Source organism: Phocoena sinus, chromosome 10, assembly GCF_008692025.1.
Source record: "Phocoena sinus isolate mPhoSin1 chromosome 10, mPhoSin1.pri, whole genome shotgun sequence".
In the NCBI taxonomy this organism is placed as follows: Eukaryota; Metazoa; Chordata; class Mammalia; order Artiodactyla; family Phocoenidae; genus Phocoena; species Phocoena sinus.
In genome coordinates this window covers 81,334,041-81,354,490 of record NC_045772.1, presented here as the reverse complement: position 1 = coordinate 81,354,490, position 20,450 = coordinate 81,334,041, and the positions used below count along the sequence as shown (strand labels likewise).

The 20,450-nt window shown below is 37.0% G+C and overlaps 1 protein-coding gene across 2 annotated transcripts in view; it reads right to left on the bottom strand.

The window, feature by feature from the left end:
* ITPR2 (inositol 1,4,5-trisphosphate receptor type 2) overlaps positions 1–20,450 on the bottom strand; it is a 530,755-nt gene that overhangs the window by 291,048 nt on the left and 219,257 nt on the right. For both annotated transcript variants that reach the window (XM_032646410.1, XM_032646411.1), the window contains exons 24-26: positions 17,700–17,757; positions 16,100–16,265; positions 14,880–15,053 (exon numbers count right to left, since the gene is read on the bottom strand). In XM_032646410.1, the coding sequence (XP_032502301.1) occupies positions 14,880–15,053; positions 16,100–16,265; positions 17,700–17,757 (398 nt within the window). The remainder of the gene's footprint in view (positions 1–14,879; positions 15,054–16,099; positions 16,266–17,699; positions 17,758–20,450) is intronic.

Here is a 20,450-nt window from a genome sequence, read left to right as displayed (position 1 = left end):
CACACAGCAAACTTCTCAACAGTAGCAACGGCAGCCAGAAGACATGGAACAATATCATCAGAAGTGGGAGAAAATAAATCTCAACTGATAAAAGGCTTCTGTTTCCAGTTAAAAATAATTTTAAATTTATAGGCATCAAATAAAATAGCCTTAAAACATATAGAGATTAATAGAACTATAGGGGAAACTGATAAACCTACCATTATAGTGGGAAATGCTAACAAATCTCTCTCAATTTTTGATACATCAAGAAAACAAAAATATTTGTGATTAGATAGATGATTTAAATACAATAAACTAGATTTACTAATCACATATAAGGAAACTTACACGCATTCACATTCTTCTTGAGCCCACATTAAATATTTCTAAAACCTGAGGATATAATAGACCAAAAATTGTCTCAACAAATTTTGGATAACTGATATCATCAAAACCACACTCTCTTGCTACAAGTTAATTAAGAATTCAATAACCCAAAAAATGGGCAAATTTTGAGAATGCATTTGGAAATTTAAAAACTCATTTCCAAGAAACTATACTGGGCCAAAGAAGAAATCATAATGAAATTATTTAAATATCTAATATTGAACAGTAATAAAAATACCATTTGTCAAAATCTGTGGGATGCAGCTCCTGAGAAGGAAATTATATCATTAAATTTTTTAAAAGTCTGAAAAGTATGTCAACATAAAAGGCTATAGTATAGTAGGATAAATATAATGAAATAGCAAACAAACACAGGAGCTCAACAAAGCCAAAAACAGACTCATTAAACAGATGAATAAAGTATATCCAGCTCTGGTGAGATTGTACCTGACATTATACATTTGTCAAAACCCACAGAACTGAACAACACAAAGAGTGAAATCTAAAGGGAAAAAAGAAGAAGAGAATGAAAAAGGGGTATGAGCTACAGATATAGCAGATACTTAAAAAGATAACGAGGGACTTCCCTGGTGGTGCAGTGGTCAGGAGTCCGCCTGCCAATGCAGGGGACACGGGTTTGATCCCTGCTCCAGGAAGATCCCACATGCTGCAGAGCAACTAAGCCCATGCGCCACAACTACTGAAGCCTGCACGCCTAGAGCCTGTGCTCTGCAACGAGAAGGCACTGCAATGAGAAGCCCACACACGGTAACCAAGAGTAGCCCCCACTCACTGCAACTACAGGAAGCCTGCATGCAGCAAAGAAGACACAATGCAGCCAAAAATAAATAAATAAATTTATTTTTAAAAAAAGATAATGAAATAAGATGAATAAATTTGAAAACTAAAGTATATAGCCAGAAAAGTATACAAGCTGACCCAAAATAGAAAATTTTAATGAATTTATAAACTTTAAAAATTAATTACTAGTTAAAGTCTTCCCACAAACTGAATCCAAGGCCCAGGCAGATTTAGAAAAGTTCTACCAAACATTCACAGAAGAGATAAAGAAAGGGGAAGATTGTGTAACTCACTTTGTTACAGAATTAGTTTAACCTTGAAACCAACAACTGACAGGAACAGTACAAGAAAGGAAAATTAGAGGCCAACCTCACTGACAACAAAGATGTAAAATCCTGAACAAAATACTGGCAAACTGGATGTAGTACTGTAAAAGATATCACCAAGATACACTTATTCTAGAATGCAAGGTTACTATGGTAGCAGCTCTATTTATGATTCATGTTATCAAAATTAGCAGATTATAATTAAAGAAAAATAACAATCTTGACAGATGCATAAACTGCATTTAATAGAAGTCAACAACCATATTAAAAATTAGCAAACGAAAAACAGAAAGGAATTTCCTCAATTGGTAAAAGGTATCTACAAAAAAAAAAGTACCATAAAACTATATTCAATAGTGAAATATTAAAATTATTCCCTTTAAAATCAGAAGCAAAACAAGGATACCCATTATCACCACATCTATTCACCATTGTACTGCAAAACCTTACCAACACAATAAAGCAAGAAAAAAAGAAATAATAGATGAAAAGATAGTGTTCAAGTTTGAATTATAGCATCACCATGACTTTATGTCAAAAATATTTTTAACCTTAGGTAGCTATACATGAATTGGTAGGACCTAACTACCTGCGCACACAGAATTTAGCTTAACCTAAACTGGAAGAGGAAGTGAAATGTCCAATAAACATATAAAAACATGCTCAACCTCATAATAATCCAGCAAAATGAAAATCACAACAGGGATAATATACCAAACACACCCAATTATCAAAAATGGAAAAGTGAGGGCTTCCCTGGTGGCGCAGTGGTTGAGAGCCCGCCTGCCGATGCAGGGGACACGGGTTCGTGCCCCGGTCCTGGAGGATCCCACATGCCGCGGAGCGGCTGGGCCTGTGGGCCGTGGCCGCTGGGCCTGCGCGTCCGGAGCCTGTGCTTTACGGCGGGAGAAGCCGCAGTGGGGAGAGGCCCGCGTACCAAAAAAAAAAAGAAGAAAAATGGAAAAGTGAGAAAACCAGTAGTCATCAGGATGGGGAACCACAGAAACTCTTATACACCCTGGAGGGAGTATCATTTGGTCTTTGGAAAACAACTGGCATTATTTGGTAAAAGTAAACATACCAGATATTAACACCTAAATATATATCCTGAAGGGGTGCTTAAACATGTGCATCAGGTGACATTAAAAAGTTTTTTAAGCTCCTTTTGGTAGCAAATTTTCTTTTAAAACTGCAGCAAATTTTCTTTAAAACTTTCTTCTAAAACTTTTAGATATGTAAAGAACATAAAATGTCCATCAACAGTTTACTAGATAAACATGTGCATAAAATGTAATAATGTATATTAGAGAAAATGAATAAGTCATTGCTATACAACAACAAAGATGGAGGACAAAACATATCTAAAACAGACTAAGTGAAATACTTTTCATTTTGTTAAATGTTTTAAAAATATAGATATACATGGTAAAACAGTTAAGAAAAGCAAGGAAATTATTAACATGAACTCATGATAATGGTTTCCTCTGGGATATAGGGATGGACCACAGAGACTTCTTATTGGTACTATTCTATTTCTTAAGCAATACATTAATTTCAACAGAATGTTCTACCTCGGGAGGTATTGAATTTCCCATCACAGAAGTTTGTTTTATTTTAAGAAATATCTCACTTAGGTGACCTATTTAGAGAGAGAACAAATACTACACAGGAAATAGATTTGATAACCCTACAAGTATCTTTTAATTTAACAAGTATCTTTTAAGATTTCATAATTCTATATGCATCATAGTAAACAGCACACTGTGTTCCACATGAAAACCAATAATAATTATAACAAGCATTCACTGACTGTGGACTTCTGGCAGACACCGACATCCTTTCTTCCTTCTTGCCAGCAGATTTTGATTTCGTTTACCCTTCCCCCACGTAACTCAGGGGAGAGTATCCTAGCCTGCAGAGCATCTTTTATTTAGTCTAAGCTAATCTTATAGTCCATTGGTTTAGAGGTAAACATGTGGTCCTGCTTTGGCCAAGGAGACATGAGACAGAATCTACTAAGGGGAGCCTGGGAAAGGTTTACTTGCTCCTAAACAGGAGACTTAGAAAAGCACAGATATTCTTTTGTGACAGTGTTGTGATGTCTAGGATGCTGCTGTCGTGATGCAATCATGAGAAAGATCAGTCTCAGAAGTGGTCCATGATGATTGCATTGAGACAATAAATTAATTAAAACTGGAGCCTCACTTCTTGACTTGTTAGTAGATAATATGTCACCTTGTTGTTTATATTTTCCCACTGAAGCCATATTAACTGACACACCACATGCACAGAGTTTGCTCATTTAATCTTCACAGTAATCGTATGAGCTAGGTACCATTATTAAGTCCATTGAACAGACAATGAAAATAAAACTGAAAGAATTAAAATAAGTTGCCCAAAGTCATACATACAGTTAGTGACTGTATACAGCTTTAGACTCTAAAACCTATACTCTTAATACATTATCCATTCAAGGCCATCTTCCTGTGGCTATGAGGGCTGAAAAGAAAATCCCAATAGATCTGAGGGTTCTGTTATCTGGCCACAAGCTTCTAAGGTATGCGTCAGTGGTGGTGGCAGCAGCAGTGCTGGCATTAGCCGAAGCAGCTTCTTCACCTCTGAATCATTGCTATGATTGTTTGACACTGAAATCAATAGTCCAGTGGCAGCCTCTAAACCGTATTCCTCCAGACTGTTCAAAAATTTAATTCCTTGTATTAAATCACTTCCTGCTTTAAGTACCCAAAATTATTACCATTTGCTGAACTGATAAATCCTGAAGTCAACAAATAAATAAATACATTTCAGCTTCACTGACTTGTATTCGTCTGAAGTCCCTAGAAAAATAGTTTTATAGCCCACATGTAATGCAGTTTTATCTTTAATAAGATGACTATCCTCAGATGACTTATTCATCTTCTTTCTCACATCAATACAAACTGTTTATTAAACTGCTATGAGGATGCCACTGATATACACTATAAAAGAGGTTCTTTCTCCACTTTCCCTCATGACTGGGAACTTAAACTGCAGACCAGTGACTAACATCCTTCATGGAACATCTCACCCCTACTCTTCAGTGGTTTTTGGGGGCAAACTTTTACAAACGCATACTGCATTTTGCTGAGGTTTAGAGCTGTTCTATATTAAAATAAAAGAATTAAATGTTCTGAAAGGGGAAGCAACATTACATTTATCCTCTAGAACATTTACAAAATATGTATTTGTATAAGAAAGAGGTATTCTAACTTCGTGAAAGCGTAATACATCTCTAAATAACAAAGTATTATATCAGAAAGTGCAATTTTACATTAAAGAGCCTGGAACTTATCATCAAAAAGACCTGAGTTAAAATCACATAGAGCTTCTTGACAATGAGAATACACTTGGGTTTTCTCAATTTCAGTTGGTTCATGCTCAGAAACGTGATGTTTATAACTATCTCCAAAGTTTGTCGTAACATTTTAAAAGATATACCATGCATGACAGTGTCAGCTTTAGGAGTTGGTGTACAGCAAATACTAAACAAATGTTGAAATTTCTCTTATTTCTTAAATATACCATGGAAGAACTCTATTTTAACCAAAATAAATAAATAAATAAGTAAAAGCTTTAGAAATTCTACATTCTACTAACTTACAACATAAAATCACAGAAACAGTTCCTAAAGAATTAAGTCAAAACTGTTGTGCAGATCAGTGATAATTAGTCCTGAGACAAGTAGAAAGTAGTTACCCACCGCTGAATTTCCCTTTGGAACTTTTTAACATTTTGATGACTCTAATTACCTCCCCCTCCCACTAATTACCTCTGCTCATCACCCTGCACTACAAAATATTTTAGGTATTCCAAGAAACAGAAGACTCGGGGTAGGTAAACCTCTCTAAATAGTAACAGTTTATAATCCTGCAGATTAAAATAAGAGCTAAGGAGGACCTTCAAGATGGCAGAGAAGTAAGACACGGAGATCACCTTCCTCCCCACAAATACATCAGAAATACATCTACATGTGGAACAACTCCTACAGAACACCTGATGAATGCTGGCAGAAGACCTCAGACCTCCCAAAAGGCAAGAAACTCCCCCATGTACCTGGGTAGGGCAAAAGAAAAAACAGAGACAAAAGAATAGGGACAGAACCTGCACCTCTGGGAGTGAGCTGTGAAGGAGGAAAAGCTTCCACACACTAGGAAGTCCCTTCACTGGCTGAGACAGGGTGTGGGTGGAGGGGAAGCTTCGGAGCCACGGAGGAGAGCACAGCCACAGGGGTGTGGAGGGCAAAGCAGAGAGATTCCCACACAGAGGACCGCCGCCAACCAGCACACACCAGCCTAAGATGCTTGTCTGCTCACCGCCGGGGCGGGTGGGGCCTGAGAGCTGAGGCTCAGGCTTTGGAGCTCAGATCCCAGAAAGAGGGCTGGGGTTGGCTGTGTGAACACAGCCTGAAAGGGGCTAGTGCGCCACAGATAGCCGGGAGTCCGGAAAAAGTCTAGAACTGCCTAAGAGGCAAGAGACCACTATTTCAGGGTGCATGAGGAGAGGGGATTCAGAGCACCACCTAAACAGCTCCGGAGACAGGCATGAGACGTTGCTATCAGCTTGGACCCTAGAGATGGGCATGGAACGCTAACACTGCTGCTGCAGCCACCAAGAAGCCTGTGTGCAAGCACAGGTCACTACACACAGCTCCCCTCCTGGGAGCCTGTACAGCCCGCCACTGCCAGGGTCCCGTGATCCAGGGACCTCTTCCCCAGGAGAACACACAGCGCGCCTCAGGCTGTTGCAATGTCACACTGGCCTCTGCCACCACAGCCTCGCCCCACATTCTGTAGCCCTCTCTCCTGAGTGAGCCAGAGCCCCCTAATCAGCCACTCCTTTAACCCCGTCCTGTCTGGGTGGAGACGTACACGCAGAGGCGGGGCCAATTCCAAAGCTGAACCCCAGGAGCTGTGCGAACAAAGAAGAGAAAGGGAAATCTTTCCCAGAAGCCTCAAGAGCAGTGGATTAAATCTCCACAATCAACTTGATGTACCTCCATCTGTGAAATACCTGAATAGACAACAAATCATCCCAAAACTGAGGCGGTAGACTTTGGAAGCAACTGTAGACTTGGGGTTTGCTGTATGCGACAGACTTTTTTCTGATTTACATGCTTATCTTAGTTTAGTTTTTAGTGCTTCTTATCATTGGTGGATTTGTTCTCGATTTCACTGCTCTCTTCTTTTTTTGTTTTAAGTACTTCTTTTATTTTTTATTTTAATAATATGTTTTTTTATTTTAATTATTTTATTTTATTTTATTTTTCTTCATTTATATTTTTTCTCCCTTTTCTCCTGAGCTGTGTGGGTGACAGGCTCTTGGTGCTCCGCTTGGGTGTCAGGCCTGAGCCTCTGAGGTGGGAGAGATGAGTTCAGGACATTGGACCAACAGAGACCTCCTGGATCATGTAATATCAATCTGGAGAGCTCTTCCAGAGGTCTCCGTCTCAATGCTAAGACCCAGCTCCACTCAACAACCAGCAAGCTACAGTGCTGGATACCCCATGCCACACAAGTACCAAGACAGGAACACAACCCTACCCATTAGCACAGAGGCTACCTAAAATCATACTAGGTTCATAGACACCCCAAAACACACCATTGGACATTGTCTTGCCCACCAGAAAAAGAGGATCCAGACTCATCCACGAGAAAACAGCCACCAGGCCCCTCCACCAGGAAGCCTACACAACCCATGGAACCTACCTTACCCACTGGGGACAGACACCAAAAAAAACGGCAACTATGAACCTGCAGCCTGTGAAAGGGAGACCCCACACACTGTGAGTTGAGCAAAGTGATAGGACAGAGAAATATAAAGCAGATGAAGAAGCAAGGTAAAAACCCACCAGACCAAACAAATGAAGAGGAAATAGGAAGTCTACCTGAAAAAGAATTCAGAATAATGATAGTAAAGATGATCCAAAATCTTAGAAGTAGAATAGAGAAAATACAAGAAACACTTAACAAGGACCTAGCAGAAATAAAGAGCAAATAGACAGTGATGAGCAACACAATAAATGAAATTAAAAATTCTCTAGAAGGAATCAGTAGCAGAATAACTGAGGCCGAAGAACAGAAAAGTGACCTAGAAGATAAAATGGTGGAAATAACCACCACAGAGCAGAATAAAGAAAAAACAATGAAAATAATTGAGGACAGTCTCAGAGACCTCTGGGAAAAACATTAAACGCATGAACGTTCGAATTATAGAGGTCCCAGAAGAAGAAGAGGAAAAAAAAGGGACTGAGAAAATATTTGAAGAGATTATACTTGAAAACTTCCCTAATATGGGAAAGGAAATAGTCAGTCAAGTCCAGGAACCGCAGAGAGTCCCATACAGGATAAATGCAATGAGAAACACGGCAAGACACATATTAATCAAACTATCAAAAATTAAATACAAAGAAAAAATACTAAAAGCGGTAACAGAAAAACAACAAATAAATTACAAGGGAATCCCCATAAGGTTAACAGCTGATCTTTCAGCAGGAACTCTGCAACCCAGAAGGGAGTGGCAGGACATATTTAAAGTGATGAAAGGGAAAAAATTACAACCAAGATTACTCTACCCAGAAAGGATCTCATTCAGATTCGACAGAGAAATTAAAACCTTTAAAGACAAGCAAAAGCTAAGAGAATTCAGCACCACCAAACGAGCTTTACAGCAAATGCTAAAGGAACTTCTCTAGGCAGGAAACGCAATAGAAGGAAGAGATCTACAATAACAAGCCCAAAACAACTAAGAAAATGGAAAGAGGAATATACATATCAATAACCATCTAAAATATAGATGGGTAAAATACTCCAACCAAAAGATATACACTGGCTGAATGGATACAAAAACAAGACCCTTATATATGCTGTCTACAACAGGCCCACTTCAGACCTAGGGACATGCACAGACTGAAAGTGAAGGGATGGTAAAAGATATTCCATGCAAATGGAAATCAAAACAAAGCTGGAGTAGCAATTCTCATATCAGACAAAATAGACTTTAAAATAAAGACTATCACAAGAGACAAAGAAGAACACTACATAATGATCAAGGGATCAATCCAAGAAGAAGATATAACAATTATAAATATTTATGCATCAAACATAGGAGCACCTCAATACATAAGGCAACTGCTCACAGCCATAAAAGGGGAAATCGACAGTAACACAATAATAGTAGGGGACTTTTAAACCCCTCTTTCACCAATGGACAGATCAACCAAAATGAAAATAAATAAGGAAACACAAGCTTTAAATGACACGTTAAACAAGACGGACTTAATTGATACTTATAGGACATTCCATCCAAAAACAACAGAATAAACTTTCCTCTCAAGTGCTCATGGAACATTCTCCAGGATAGATCATATCTTAGGTCACAAATCAAGCCTTTGTAAATTTAAGAAAACTGACATCTTATCAAGTATCTTTTCCAACCACAATGCTATGAGACTAGATATCAATTACAGGAAAAAAACTGTACCGACACAAGCCTCTTAGATAGCCTCATCCAACAGAGGGCAGACAGCAGAAGCAAGAAGAATTAAAATCCTGCAGCCTGTGGAACAAAAACCACATTCACAGAAAGAGAGACAAGATGAAAAGGCAGAAGGCTATGTACCAGATGAAGGAACAAGATAAAACCCCAGAAAAACAACTAAATGAAGTGGACATAGGCAACCTTCCAGAAAAAGAATTCAGAATAATGATACTGAACATGATCCAGGACCTCAGAAAAAAAATGGAGGCAAATATCAAGAAGATGCAAGAAATGTTTAACAAAGACCCACAAGAATTAAAGAACAAACAGAGATGAACAATACAATAAATGAAATGAAAAACACACTAGAAAGAATCAATAACAGAAAAACGGAGGCAGAAGAACAGATAAGTGACCTGGCAGACAGAATGGTGGAATTCACTGCTATGGAACAGAGTAAAGAAAAAAGAATGAAAAGAAATGAAGACAGCCTAAGAGACCCCTGGGACAACATTAAACGCAACAAAATTCGCAACATAGGGGTCCCAGAAGAAGACAGAGAAAAAGGACCAGAGAAAATATTTGAAGAGATTGTAGTCGAAAACATCCCTAACGTGGGAAAGGAAATAGCCACCCAAGTCCAGGAAGCACAGAGTCTCATACAGGATAAACCCAAGGAGAAACACGTCAAGACACATAGTAATCAAATTGGCAAAAATTAAAAACAAAAACTATTGAAAGCAAAAGGGAAAAATGACAAATAACATACAAGGGAACTCCCATAAGGTTAACAGCTGATTTCTCATCAGCAGATACTCTACAAGCTGGAAGGGAGTGGCATAATATACTTAAAGTGATGAAAGGGAGAAACTACATCCAAGATTACTCTAACCAGCAAGGACCTCACTCAGATTCGATGAAGAAATCAAAACCTTTACAGACAAGCAAAAGCTAAGAGAATTCAGCACCACCAAAACCGCTCTACAACAAATGCTAAAGGAACTTCTCTAAGTGGCAAACACAACAGAAGAAAAGGACCTATAAAAACAAACCCAAAACAATTAAGTAAATGGTCATAGGAACATACATATCGATAATTACCTTAAATGTGAATGGATTAAATGCTCCAACCAAAAGATGCAGGCTTACTGAATGGATACAAAAACAGGACCCATATATATGTTGTCTACAACAAACCCACGTCAGATGTAGGGACACATACAGACTGAAAGTGAGGGGATAGAGAAAGATATTCCATGCAAATGGAAATCAAAAGAAAGCTGGAGGAGCAATATTCATATCAGATAAAAGACTTTAAAATAAAGAATGTTACAAGAGACAAGGAAGGACATGACATAATGATCAAGGGATCAATCCAAGAAGAAGATATAACAATTATAAATATATATGCACCCAACATAGGAGCACCTCAATACATAAGGCAACTGCTCACAGCTCTAAAAGAGGAAATCGACAGTAACACAGTAATAGTGGGAGACTTTAACAACTCACATACACCAATGGACAGATCATCCAAACAGAAAATTAATAAGGAAACAGAAGCTTTAAATGAGACAACAGACCAGATAGATTTAACTGATATTTATAGGACATTCCATCCAAAAACAGCAGATTACACTTTCTTCTCAAGTGTGCATGGAACATTCTGCAGGACAGATCACATATTGGGTCACAAATCAAGCCTCTGTAAATTTAAGAAAATGGAAATCATATCAAGCATCTTTTCTGACAACAACACTATGAGACTAGAAATCAATTACAGGGAAAAAAACATAACAAACACATGGAGGCTAAACAATATGTTACTGAATAACCAAGAGATCACTGAAGAAATCAAAAAATACCTGAGACAAATGACAATGAAAACACGATGATCCAAAACCTACGGGATTCAGCAAAAGCAGTTCTAAGAGGGAAGTTTATGGCATACAAGTCTACCTCAAGAAACAAGACAAATCTCAAATAAACAATCTAACCGTACACCTAAAGGAAGTAGAGAAAGAAGAACAAACAAAACCCAAAGTTAGCAGAAGGAAAGATATCATAAGTATCAGATCAGAAATAAATGAAACAGAAACAAAGAAAACAATAGCAGAGATAATAAAACTAAATCCTGGTTCTTTGATAAGATAAACAAAATTGATAAACCATTAGCCAGACTCATCAAGAAAAAGAGGGAGAGGACTCAAATGAATAATATTAGAATTGAAAAAGGAGAAATTACAAAAAACGCCATAGAAATGCAAAGCACCCTAAGAGACTACTACAAGCAACTCTATGCCCCAAAAATGGACAACCTGGAAGAAATGGACAAATTCTTAGGAACGTATAACCTTCAAAGACTGAACCAGGAAGAAATAGAAAATATGAACACACCAATCACTTTCATTCAGTAATGAAGTTGAAACTATGATAAAAATCTTCCAACAAACAAAAGTCCAGGACCAGATGGATTCACAGGTGAATTCCATCAAAAATTTAGAGAAGAGCTAACACACATCCTTCTCAAACTCTTCCAAAAAATTGCAGAGGAAGGAACACTCCCAAACTCATTCTATGAGGCCACCATCACCCTGATACCAAAACCAGACAAAGATACTACAAAAAAAGAAAATTACAGACCAATATCACTCATGAATATAGATGAAAAAAGACTCAACAAAATACCAGCAAACAGAATCCAACAACACATTAAAAGGATCATATACCATGATTAACTGGGATTTATCCCGGGGATGCAAGGATCCGTCCATATACGCAAATCAATCAATGTGATACACCATATTAACAAATTGAAGCATAAAAACCATATGATCACCTCAATAGATGCAGAAAAAGCTTTTGACAAAATTCAAAACACATTTATGATAAAAACCCTCCAGAAAGTGGGCATAGAGGGAACCTACCTCAACATAATAAGGCCATATACGACAAACCCACAGCAAACATCATTCTCCATGGTGAAAAACTGAAAGCATTTTCTCTAAGATCAGGAATAAGACAAGGATATCTACCCTCACCACTATTATTCGACATAGTTTTGGAAGTCCTAGCCACAGCAATCAGAGAAGAAAAAGAAATAAAAGGAACACAAATTGGAAAAGAAGTAAAACTGTCACTGTTTGCAGATGACATGATACTATACATAGAGAATCCTAAAAATGCCACCAGAAAACTACTAGAGCTAATCAATGAATTTGGTCAAGTTGCAGGATACAAAATTAATGCACAGAAATCTCTTGCATTCCTATACACTAATGATGAAAAATCTGAAAGAGAAATTAAGGAAACACTCCCATTTACAACTGCAACAAAAATAATATAATACCTAGCAATAAACCTATCTAGGGAGACTAAAGACCTGTATGCAGAAAACTATAATACACTGATGAAAGAAATTAAAAATGATACCAACAGATGGAGAGATATACCATGTTTTTGGACTGAAACAATCAACATTGTGAAAATGACTATACTACCCAAAGCAATCTACAGATTCAATGCAATCCCTATAAAACTACCATTGACATTTTTCACAGAACTAGAACAAAAAATTTCACAATTTGTATGGAAACACAAAAGACCCCAAATAGCCAAAGCAATCTTGAGAAAGAAAAACGGAGCTGGAGGAATCAGGCTCTGGGACCTCAGACTATAGTTCAAAGCTATAGTAATCAGGACAGTATGGTACTGCCACAAAAACAGAAGTATAGGTCAATGGAATAGGATAGAAAACCCAGAGATAAATCAGCACATGTATGGTCATCTTATCTTTAATAAAGGAGGCAAGAACATACAATGGAGTAAAGACAGCCTCTTCAATAAGTGGTGCTGGGAAAATTGGACAGCTACATGTAAAAGGATCAAATTAGAACACTCCCTAACACCATACACAAAAATAAACTCAAAATGGATTACAGACCTAAATGTAAGCCCAGACACTATAAAACTCTTAGAGGAAAACATAGGCAGAACACTCTATGACATAAATCACAGCAAAATCCTTTTTGACCCACCTCCTACAAAAATGGAAATAAAAAATAAATAAATAAATGGGACCTAATGAAACTTCAAAGCTTTTGCACAGCAAAGGAAACCATAAATGAGACCAAAAGACAACCCTCAGAATGGGAGAAAATATTTGCAAATGAAGCAACTGACAATGGATTAATCTCCAAAATTTACAAGCAGCTCATGAAGCTCAATATCAAAAAAACAAACAACCCAATCCAAAAATGAGCAGAAGACCTAAATAGACATTTCTCCAAAGAAGATATACAGACTGCCAACAAGCACATGAAAGAATGCTCAACATCTTTAATCATTAGAGAAATGCAAATCAAAACTACAATGAGATATCATCTCACACCAGTCAGAATGGCCATCATCAAACAATCTACAAACGATAAATGCTGGAGAGGGTGTGGAAAAAAAGGAACCCTCTTGAACTGTTGGTGGGAATGTAAATTGACACAGCCACTATGGAGAATAGTATGCAAGTTTCTTCAAAAACTAAAAATAAAACTACCATACATCCCTGCAATCCCAATACCTGGCATACACCCTGAGAAAAACATAACTCAAAAAGAGTCATGTACCACAATGTTCACTGCAGCTCTATTTACAATAGCCAGGACGTGGAAGCAACCTAAGTGTCCATCGACAGATGAATGGATAAAGAAGATGTGGCATATATATACAATGGAATATTACTCAGCCATAGAAAGAAACCAAATTGGGTTATTTGTAGTGAGGTGGTTGGATCTAGAGTCTGTCACACAGAGTGAAGTAAGTCAGAAAGAGAAATACAAATACTGTACGTTAACACCTATATATGGAACCTAAAAAAAAAAAAAAAAATGGTTCTGAAGAACCTAGGGGCAGGACAGGAATAGAGACGCAGATGCAGAGAATGGGCTTGAGGACATGGGGAGGGGGAAGGATAGCTGGGACAAAGTGAGAGAGTGTCATGGACATATATACACTACCAAATGTAAGGTAGATAGCTAGTGGGAAGGCACATAGCACGGGGAAATCAGTGTGGTGCTTTGTGTCCACCTAGAGGGGTGGGATAGGGAGGGTGGGAGGGAGATGCAAGAGGGAGGGGATATGGGGATTATGTATACATATAGCTGATTCACTTTGTTATACAGCAGCAACTAAGACAACAATGTAAAACAATTATACTCCAATAAAGATGTTAAATAAAATAAAGTAAAATAACAACTAAATAAAACACTAGAGAGGTATTTAAGAAACTCAATACATTATCTTTATACTGTTGGCACTAGTCTACTAAAACACTGCTTAAAAATTTTTATGGTTTATTTAGTATTTAGTGAAATCTGAAAACAGCAACTAATTAACCTACTGAAAATTAAAACCAATATAACAGAGGATTTATGATCAGTGTCTTACTATTCTGTAGATGAAACAGATTTGGGGGATTTTCATGTTGGTAATAAAGCATATTGTCCATCCATTGGGTATTTTTACATATTTATAAGGTTATTCAATAATAAAAGGAATGATTTATAGGTTACCAATAAAAAGCCACCATGAATGGTAGAAACAAAAATTCCTCTCTCTGTACAGGTCTCAGCTTAGGACCTATTCCTCTTTTTCTCCACCTCACTCCCTCCTATTGTCCTGATTCCTGGCTTATAGGATTTACAGTGGGAAGGAGGAAGAGTGAAAAAGTAGTCAGATGAGGTAACAAGTGAGAGCAATTGAGAAGAATCAACCAAAGTACAAATTTATGCAGATATTTGACTTGGCAAATGGAAATTTTATGCTGATTTAAAAGATATTGTTTGGATTATTTCAAAATAGAGCTTGAAAACAGACCTCAATTGGCTCCTCACCACCTTTTACTTGATTTTCAACCATTTCTCCATTCTCATAGCTGCTGCTCTTCTCAACCCATAACTCGGATTTTTCTACAGTTAGTCGAAGCTGGTCTAGGTCTGCCTTGATTTGCTTGTAGTTATCTACGTCCTGATTGGACACCAGTAACTGTACCTGGAAACAGAATTGCAATCCTTAGTTTACTTAACTTACTTATGGAATTTCCTTTATTCCTATTTCATTTATGTCAAAAATCCCAAATCTTTTTAACATATTTGCCCCTCAGTTGAAGTTTAGTATTTCTAGAATATTTATGAATATTTTATATATATTTACATATATTTTACATATTTTAGATGTATATTGATCATGAAAATTCCCCTGAAAGTATCTGTGAACTCTACTCAATATATTCACATGTTATGAAGAATTACACATATAAAAAAGTGAGCCCTAGCAAAGCTTTTTAAAGTGTTAAAGAGTAATTTAAAATGAGATACCCTAACTCTAATTTTACTGCTAAAGTTAATTTTTCTGAGACTCTCTCTATTTGGAAAGAGGTAGAAGCATAAAAACAAGTGGAAGAAAACAGTGGTACAGTCTAAACCTAAATTTATATGTATTGTGTGACATTTACAAATATATGAATAATTATCTGTATTTATATAATTACTCTTTTAATTATTTCATATTGTAACATACCCTTGTAAAACTTCCTAATGAAGATCAATGCTCTATTAAATAAATATTAGTGAAATACATGTAAGCCCTGAGATATTTCTCATTAATGATCTCAAGATTGATATCATTCAAAGACAACAAAGAAAAAGATTAGATCCATCACAATTCCTTTCTTTTGGATTTCTACATTTTTTCAATCACGACATTTATTTCAGGGCATTACCCAAATTTATCAGTAAAATCTGGGGTCAAAATAACAGCACTGGCAACAAAATTCCTAATATGGTTTTATCTCCCAGTGCCCTCCTAAATTTTAGTGCCTGTCATTTACATTAAAGATATTAACTGAAAAATCACTTGTGGGGATCTCTTTCTAAAATAGATCAAGTCTTGGCCTAAGACAAGGCCATATCTATCTTTAAAAATAGAAAGTGTCCCCAGGAAAAGCTGCACAGTCTCATTAACTCTGCAACCATGAAGTTATAAACAATATTCTCAGAGCCTCTGCTATGGAACTACTGGGGGCTACTGAATCTCACCTGTTTAAATGCCTGTAAAACTTCCGCTCTCTGGCTGAAGTGCTTGAACAGCAGCTGCAGGGCTCCTGATAGCAAAGGAGGGTAGTCATGCATGATCAGATGAATGAGGACCCGTAAAAATGTCCTGCCTCCTTCATCATCAAGTTGAACTGGATTTTTTTCCTTTCTATAAAACCAAAAATTATTCTAAAATAACTTATATTTACATAAAATTTAGTCAGAAGTGGTTAAAATTGTGTGTACATCCTCAGTTATCACCCACCCACCCCGCCAAAAAAAACTGGAAAGTATAAAGGAAGAAATTTTTACTCTTTTTTGGCCTCGGGTAACTAATGAGGAAACAAAACATAGCGAAAACTTGTGTTTGTCCATGACAGTAGGGGTGACCTAAGTCCCAGTTTGTCCAAGACTGAGGGGGTTCTCAAGATAGGCGACTTTGAGTAATTGCACTGGGAAAGTAGCAGGCAAACCGGGATGATTTGGTCACCTAGGCAAAGACAAAAGATAGAATCTGAATCAATCCTGAAGCGTTTATTGAGAAGACATACTTGGCTGGATGGACATCAAGGACTGAACTTCCCCAGAGTCCAAAAACCTCTCCACGACAGGTGGTGAGGCACGGGGAAGGCAGTGCTCGTGCACACAGGCACACAGGCATCACCAGAGCAACTCTGCGAGTTTGGTGTGTCCGGACTCTGAGCAAGATTCCCCTGATAAAAAGTCCATTTATTTTAAGATGAAAACCATACACTGGTTTATTCTCTCTTCTCGGGAATAATGAAATACTTGAATAGGAAAACACAGCAAAATAACAACAGCAAAAACTGGCAAAACAATATAAAAACAAACTTAAACCAAATGTTCACTAGAGATAAAAACCCTTTTGGGTTCCCCTGATTACTCATTCTTGTCTTTCTTTCTAACCAAAGAAAATGCAGTGCCTTAGTACAGAAATTTGTTTAGGTACTCATGGCAAATCTATGATAAAAATGAATGCCAGAAACTCAATAATTTGTAGCTCAGACATTTTACGGTTTTGACTTTTCTTTTTGACTATTACTTTCATTTATGGGAAAAAAAGAAACAACCTAAAAACAGTGAGTAGCAGGGCACCTGACAGCAAAGGAGAGTAGTCATGTCAGAGATGTTTCATTTTCTTTAATCATGGATATTTCTAATTGGCAGAAAATAGCGTTATTTCTCACTTATAAAGTTAACGATAACGTTTAAAGAAGTTACTTTCTTGCCTCCAATTTCTCAGATTTGGGGAAGCAACGTTTTGCAAGAGGCAGCAATATTCATACCAGGAAACTTAAAGGGCGCTCGTGGGCTCTCATTATTTGAGGAAAGAAAAGCAAAGAATTCAGGGGAAAGTTCACTACACTGAACTCATGTCTCCTGTCTTTTTTTTACCTGACCTAAAGAAAAGCTATGCTTTCTCTTCTACAGTAAATTAGCAGCTTCATTTATGGCAGAAATTATGTTGGCAACAATAAAGGATCTAAAATTAAATAGATATAGCGAAGTGAACAAGAAAGTGTCAATAAAATTCTAAGTAAAATCTTATTTACAAGAAAAAGACACATAAATGTTACTGTACCTTCCAGCAAACATAGTTTCTGCCTGAGCTGCAATTTCATCTATGTCAGGAACAACAGCTGCAAAGACAAATGGTAAAATCCATTCTTTATCATTTTATAATTAGGAGTCCCAATATTTATGATAATATTAGCTTACCTAAAAATGCTTTTGTCTTAATTTCCTTATGCCACCAAAAGTCAATTAACACTTTAAAAAGTCTCAATACAGTTCCCCTTATCGGTCAATATTTTAAATTGAAGTTTACATTTTAAAATATATATTGTTAGAGTCAAAGATACATTTAAAAGATCAGAAAGAACCATTTACAAACTTTCCACATCTATATAAGTATGTACGTGTGTGTGTATATATATATATATATATATATATATATATATATATATATATATATATCAACTACACATACACCTATATACACACATTTAATTTAAATGGGTAATGACATGGAAGAATAATATTTTTTAAAGAATCACAGTATACCTATAAGGAACCTTGTTAATACATGGTACTTCCAAACATGATCTTTTAACCTAAGCTTACTTCTATAAATCCGTCCCTTCTTCTTCTGGGACAGGGTATTTGATTTTTTTTTTTTTTTAATGTGAACCAACCATGATTCTTCACTCATCCCCAACAATAACATTTTGAAAATAACTACGATAAGTACACAATTTATTTCTCACCTCCAAAAGTATGAAAAGAAAACAGAGCAAGACATAAAAAGGCAAAAAGAATTCTTCCCAGAATGCTTCCTCTAATGAATACAACCAATTGAAGAGATCAGGTAAATCAGAGAGAACTGGTTTTCTGGGGATGCCCCTAGACTTTCCCTCCCACACTTTTACTGACACTTAGAGCTCCTGTTTCCAGAAGTCTGGCTTCTGAAAGCCAATAATTCTTATGCTAGTGTCAATGCAACTGCCAGCAAGACTTTCTGGTTCTGCCCTAACATTCCTGGAAATAGCCCTTTGGAGTCCTACAATTCTGGGAAGCATAAAAAAACCAACACTGTTGCAAATGTTCCAGGGAGACTTCTAGCTCAGGACAGCTTAACCCCTTCCGTAGAGGCATGCTGCCTTTGGATGGTACCGATGAGTCGGACAGCAGGACATTTGGTTGAGCATCTACATTAACTACACACTTATAATCATTGACTCATTCCTATCAAATCGATTGATGCAGAAAAAAGAGGAGGCTTCCTGATGTTATCACAGTGGTTGTGGTTAAAAGAAAGTATCATATCTGTGTACAAATCCTGCCCCAGCAAAAGAATTCTGTTAACTGGCTAATTCTTCAATACAACATACTTTCCAACTTGCCATGACTGGCCTGATCTATCCAGAAAAATGGTAATTTAATATACCTTAGGTTTCATAAGGTACTTTCCAGAGTCACAAAATTTTTACAATAAATTTTATGCTCTTATGTCATTATGCTCCCACACTCACAGATAGAGTGGCTTCATTCTTACACATTTTAAATGTGAAAAACTGAAATATACTACCAATTTACAACCATGCAAGGAAATAAAGAACGAACGCATGCATACACACACACAATAAAGCCAACACCCACATCTAGACCATTGTGGGGAATGCCATGTCTTTTTTCTTGAGCGGGGTGATTCCTACAAAATACCTTTCCTCCTGAGAGCAGCATTTCGTATTATTCTTTGATCCAAGTCAAAAAAAGAAAACCAAAAAACCTTGGATTTTCACCAAAAGAGCATAATGCGTAAAAGATTCAGACTCCGAAACTAAAAGCTGGTTCTTTGAGAAGATAAACAAAATTGATAAACCATTAGCCAGACTCATCAAGAAAAAAAGAGAGAAGGCTCAAATCAATAGAATTAGAAATGAAAAAGGAGATGTAACAACTGACACTGCAGAAATACAAAGGATAATGAGAGATTACTACAGGCAACTCTATGCCAATAAAATGGACAACCCGGAAAAATGGACAAATTCTTAGAAAAGCACAACCTTCCAAGACTGAACCAGGAAGAAACAGAAAATATAAACAGACCAATCAAAAGCACTGAAATTGAGACTGTAATTAAAAATCTTCCAACAAACAAAAGCCCAGGACCAAATGGCTTCACAGGCGAATTCTATCAAACATTTAGAGAAGAGCTAACACCTATCCTTCTCAAACTCTTCCAAAATATAGCAGAGCGAGGAACACTCCTTGACTCATTCTATGAGGCCACCATCACCCTGATACCAAAACCAGACAAAGCAATCACAAAGAAAGAAAACTACAGGCCAATATCACTGATGAACATAGATGCAAAAATCCTCAACAAAATACTAGCAAACAGAATCCAGCAGCACATTAAAAGGATCATACACCATGATCAAGTGGGGTTTATCCCAGGGATGCAAGGATCCTTCAATATACACAAATCAGTCAATGTGATAAACCATACTAACAAACTGAAGGAGAAAAAACATATGATCATCTCTATAGATGCAGAAAAAGCTTTTGACAAAATTCAGCACACATTTATGATAAAAAGCCTCCAGAAAGTAGGCAGAGCGGGAACTTACCTCAACAAAATAAAGGCCATATGTGACAAACCCACAGCCAACATCATTCTCAATGGTGAAAAACTGAAACCATTTCCACTAAGATCAGGAACAAGACACGGTTGCCCACTCTCACCATTCTTATTCAACATAGTTTTGGAAGTTTTAGCCACAGCAATCAGAGAAGAAAAAGAAATAAAAGGAGTCCAAATCATAAAAGA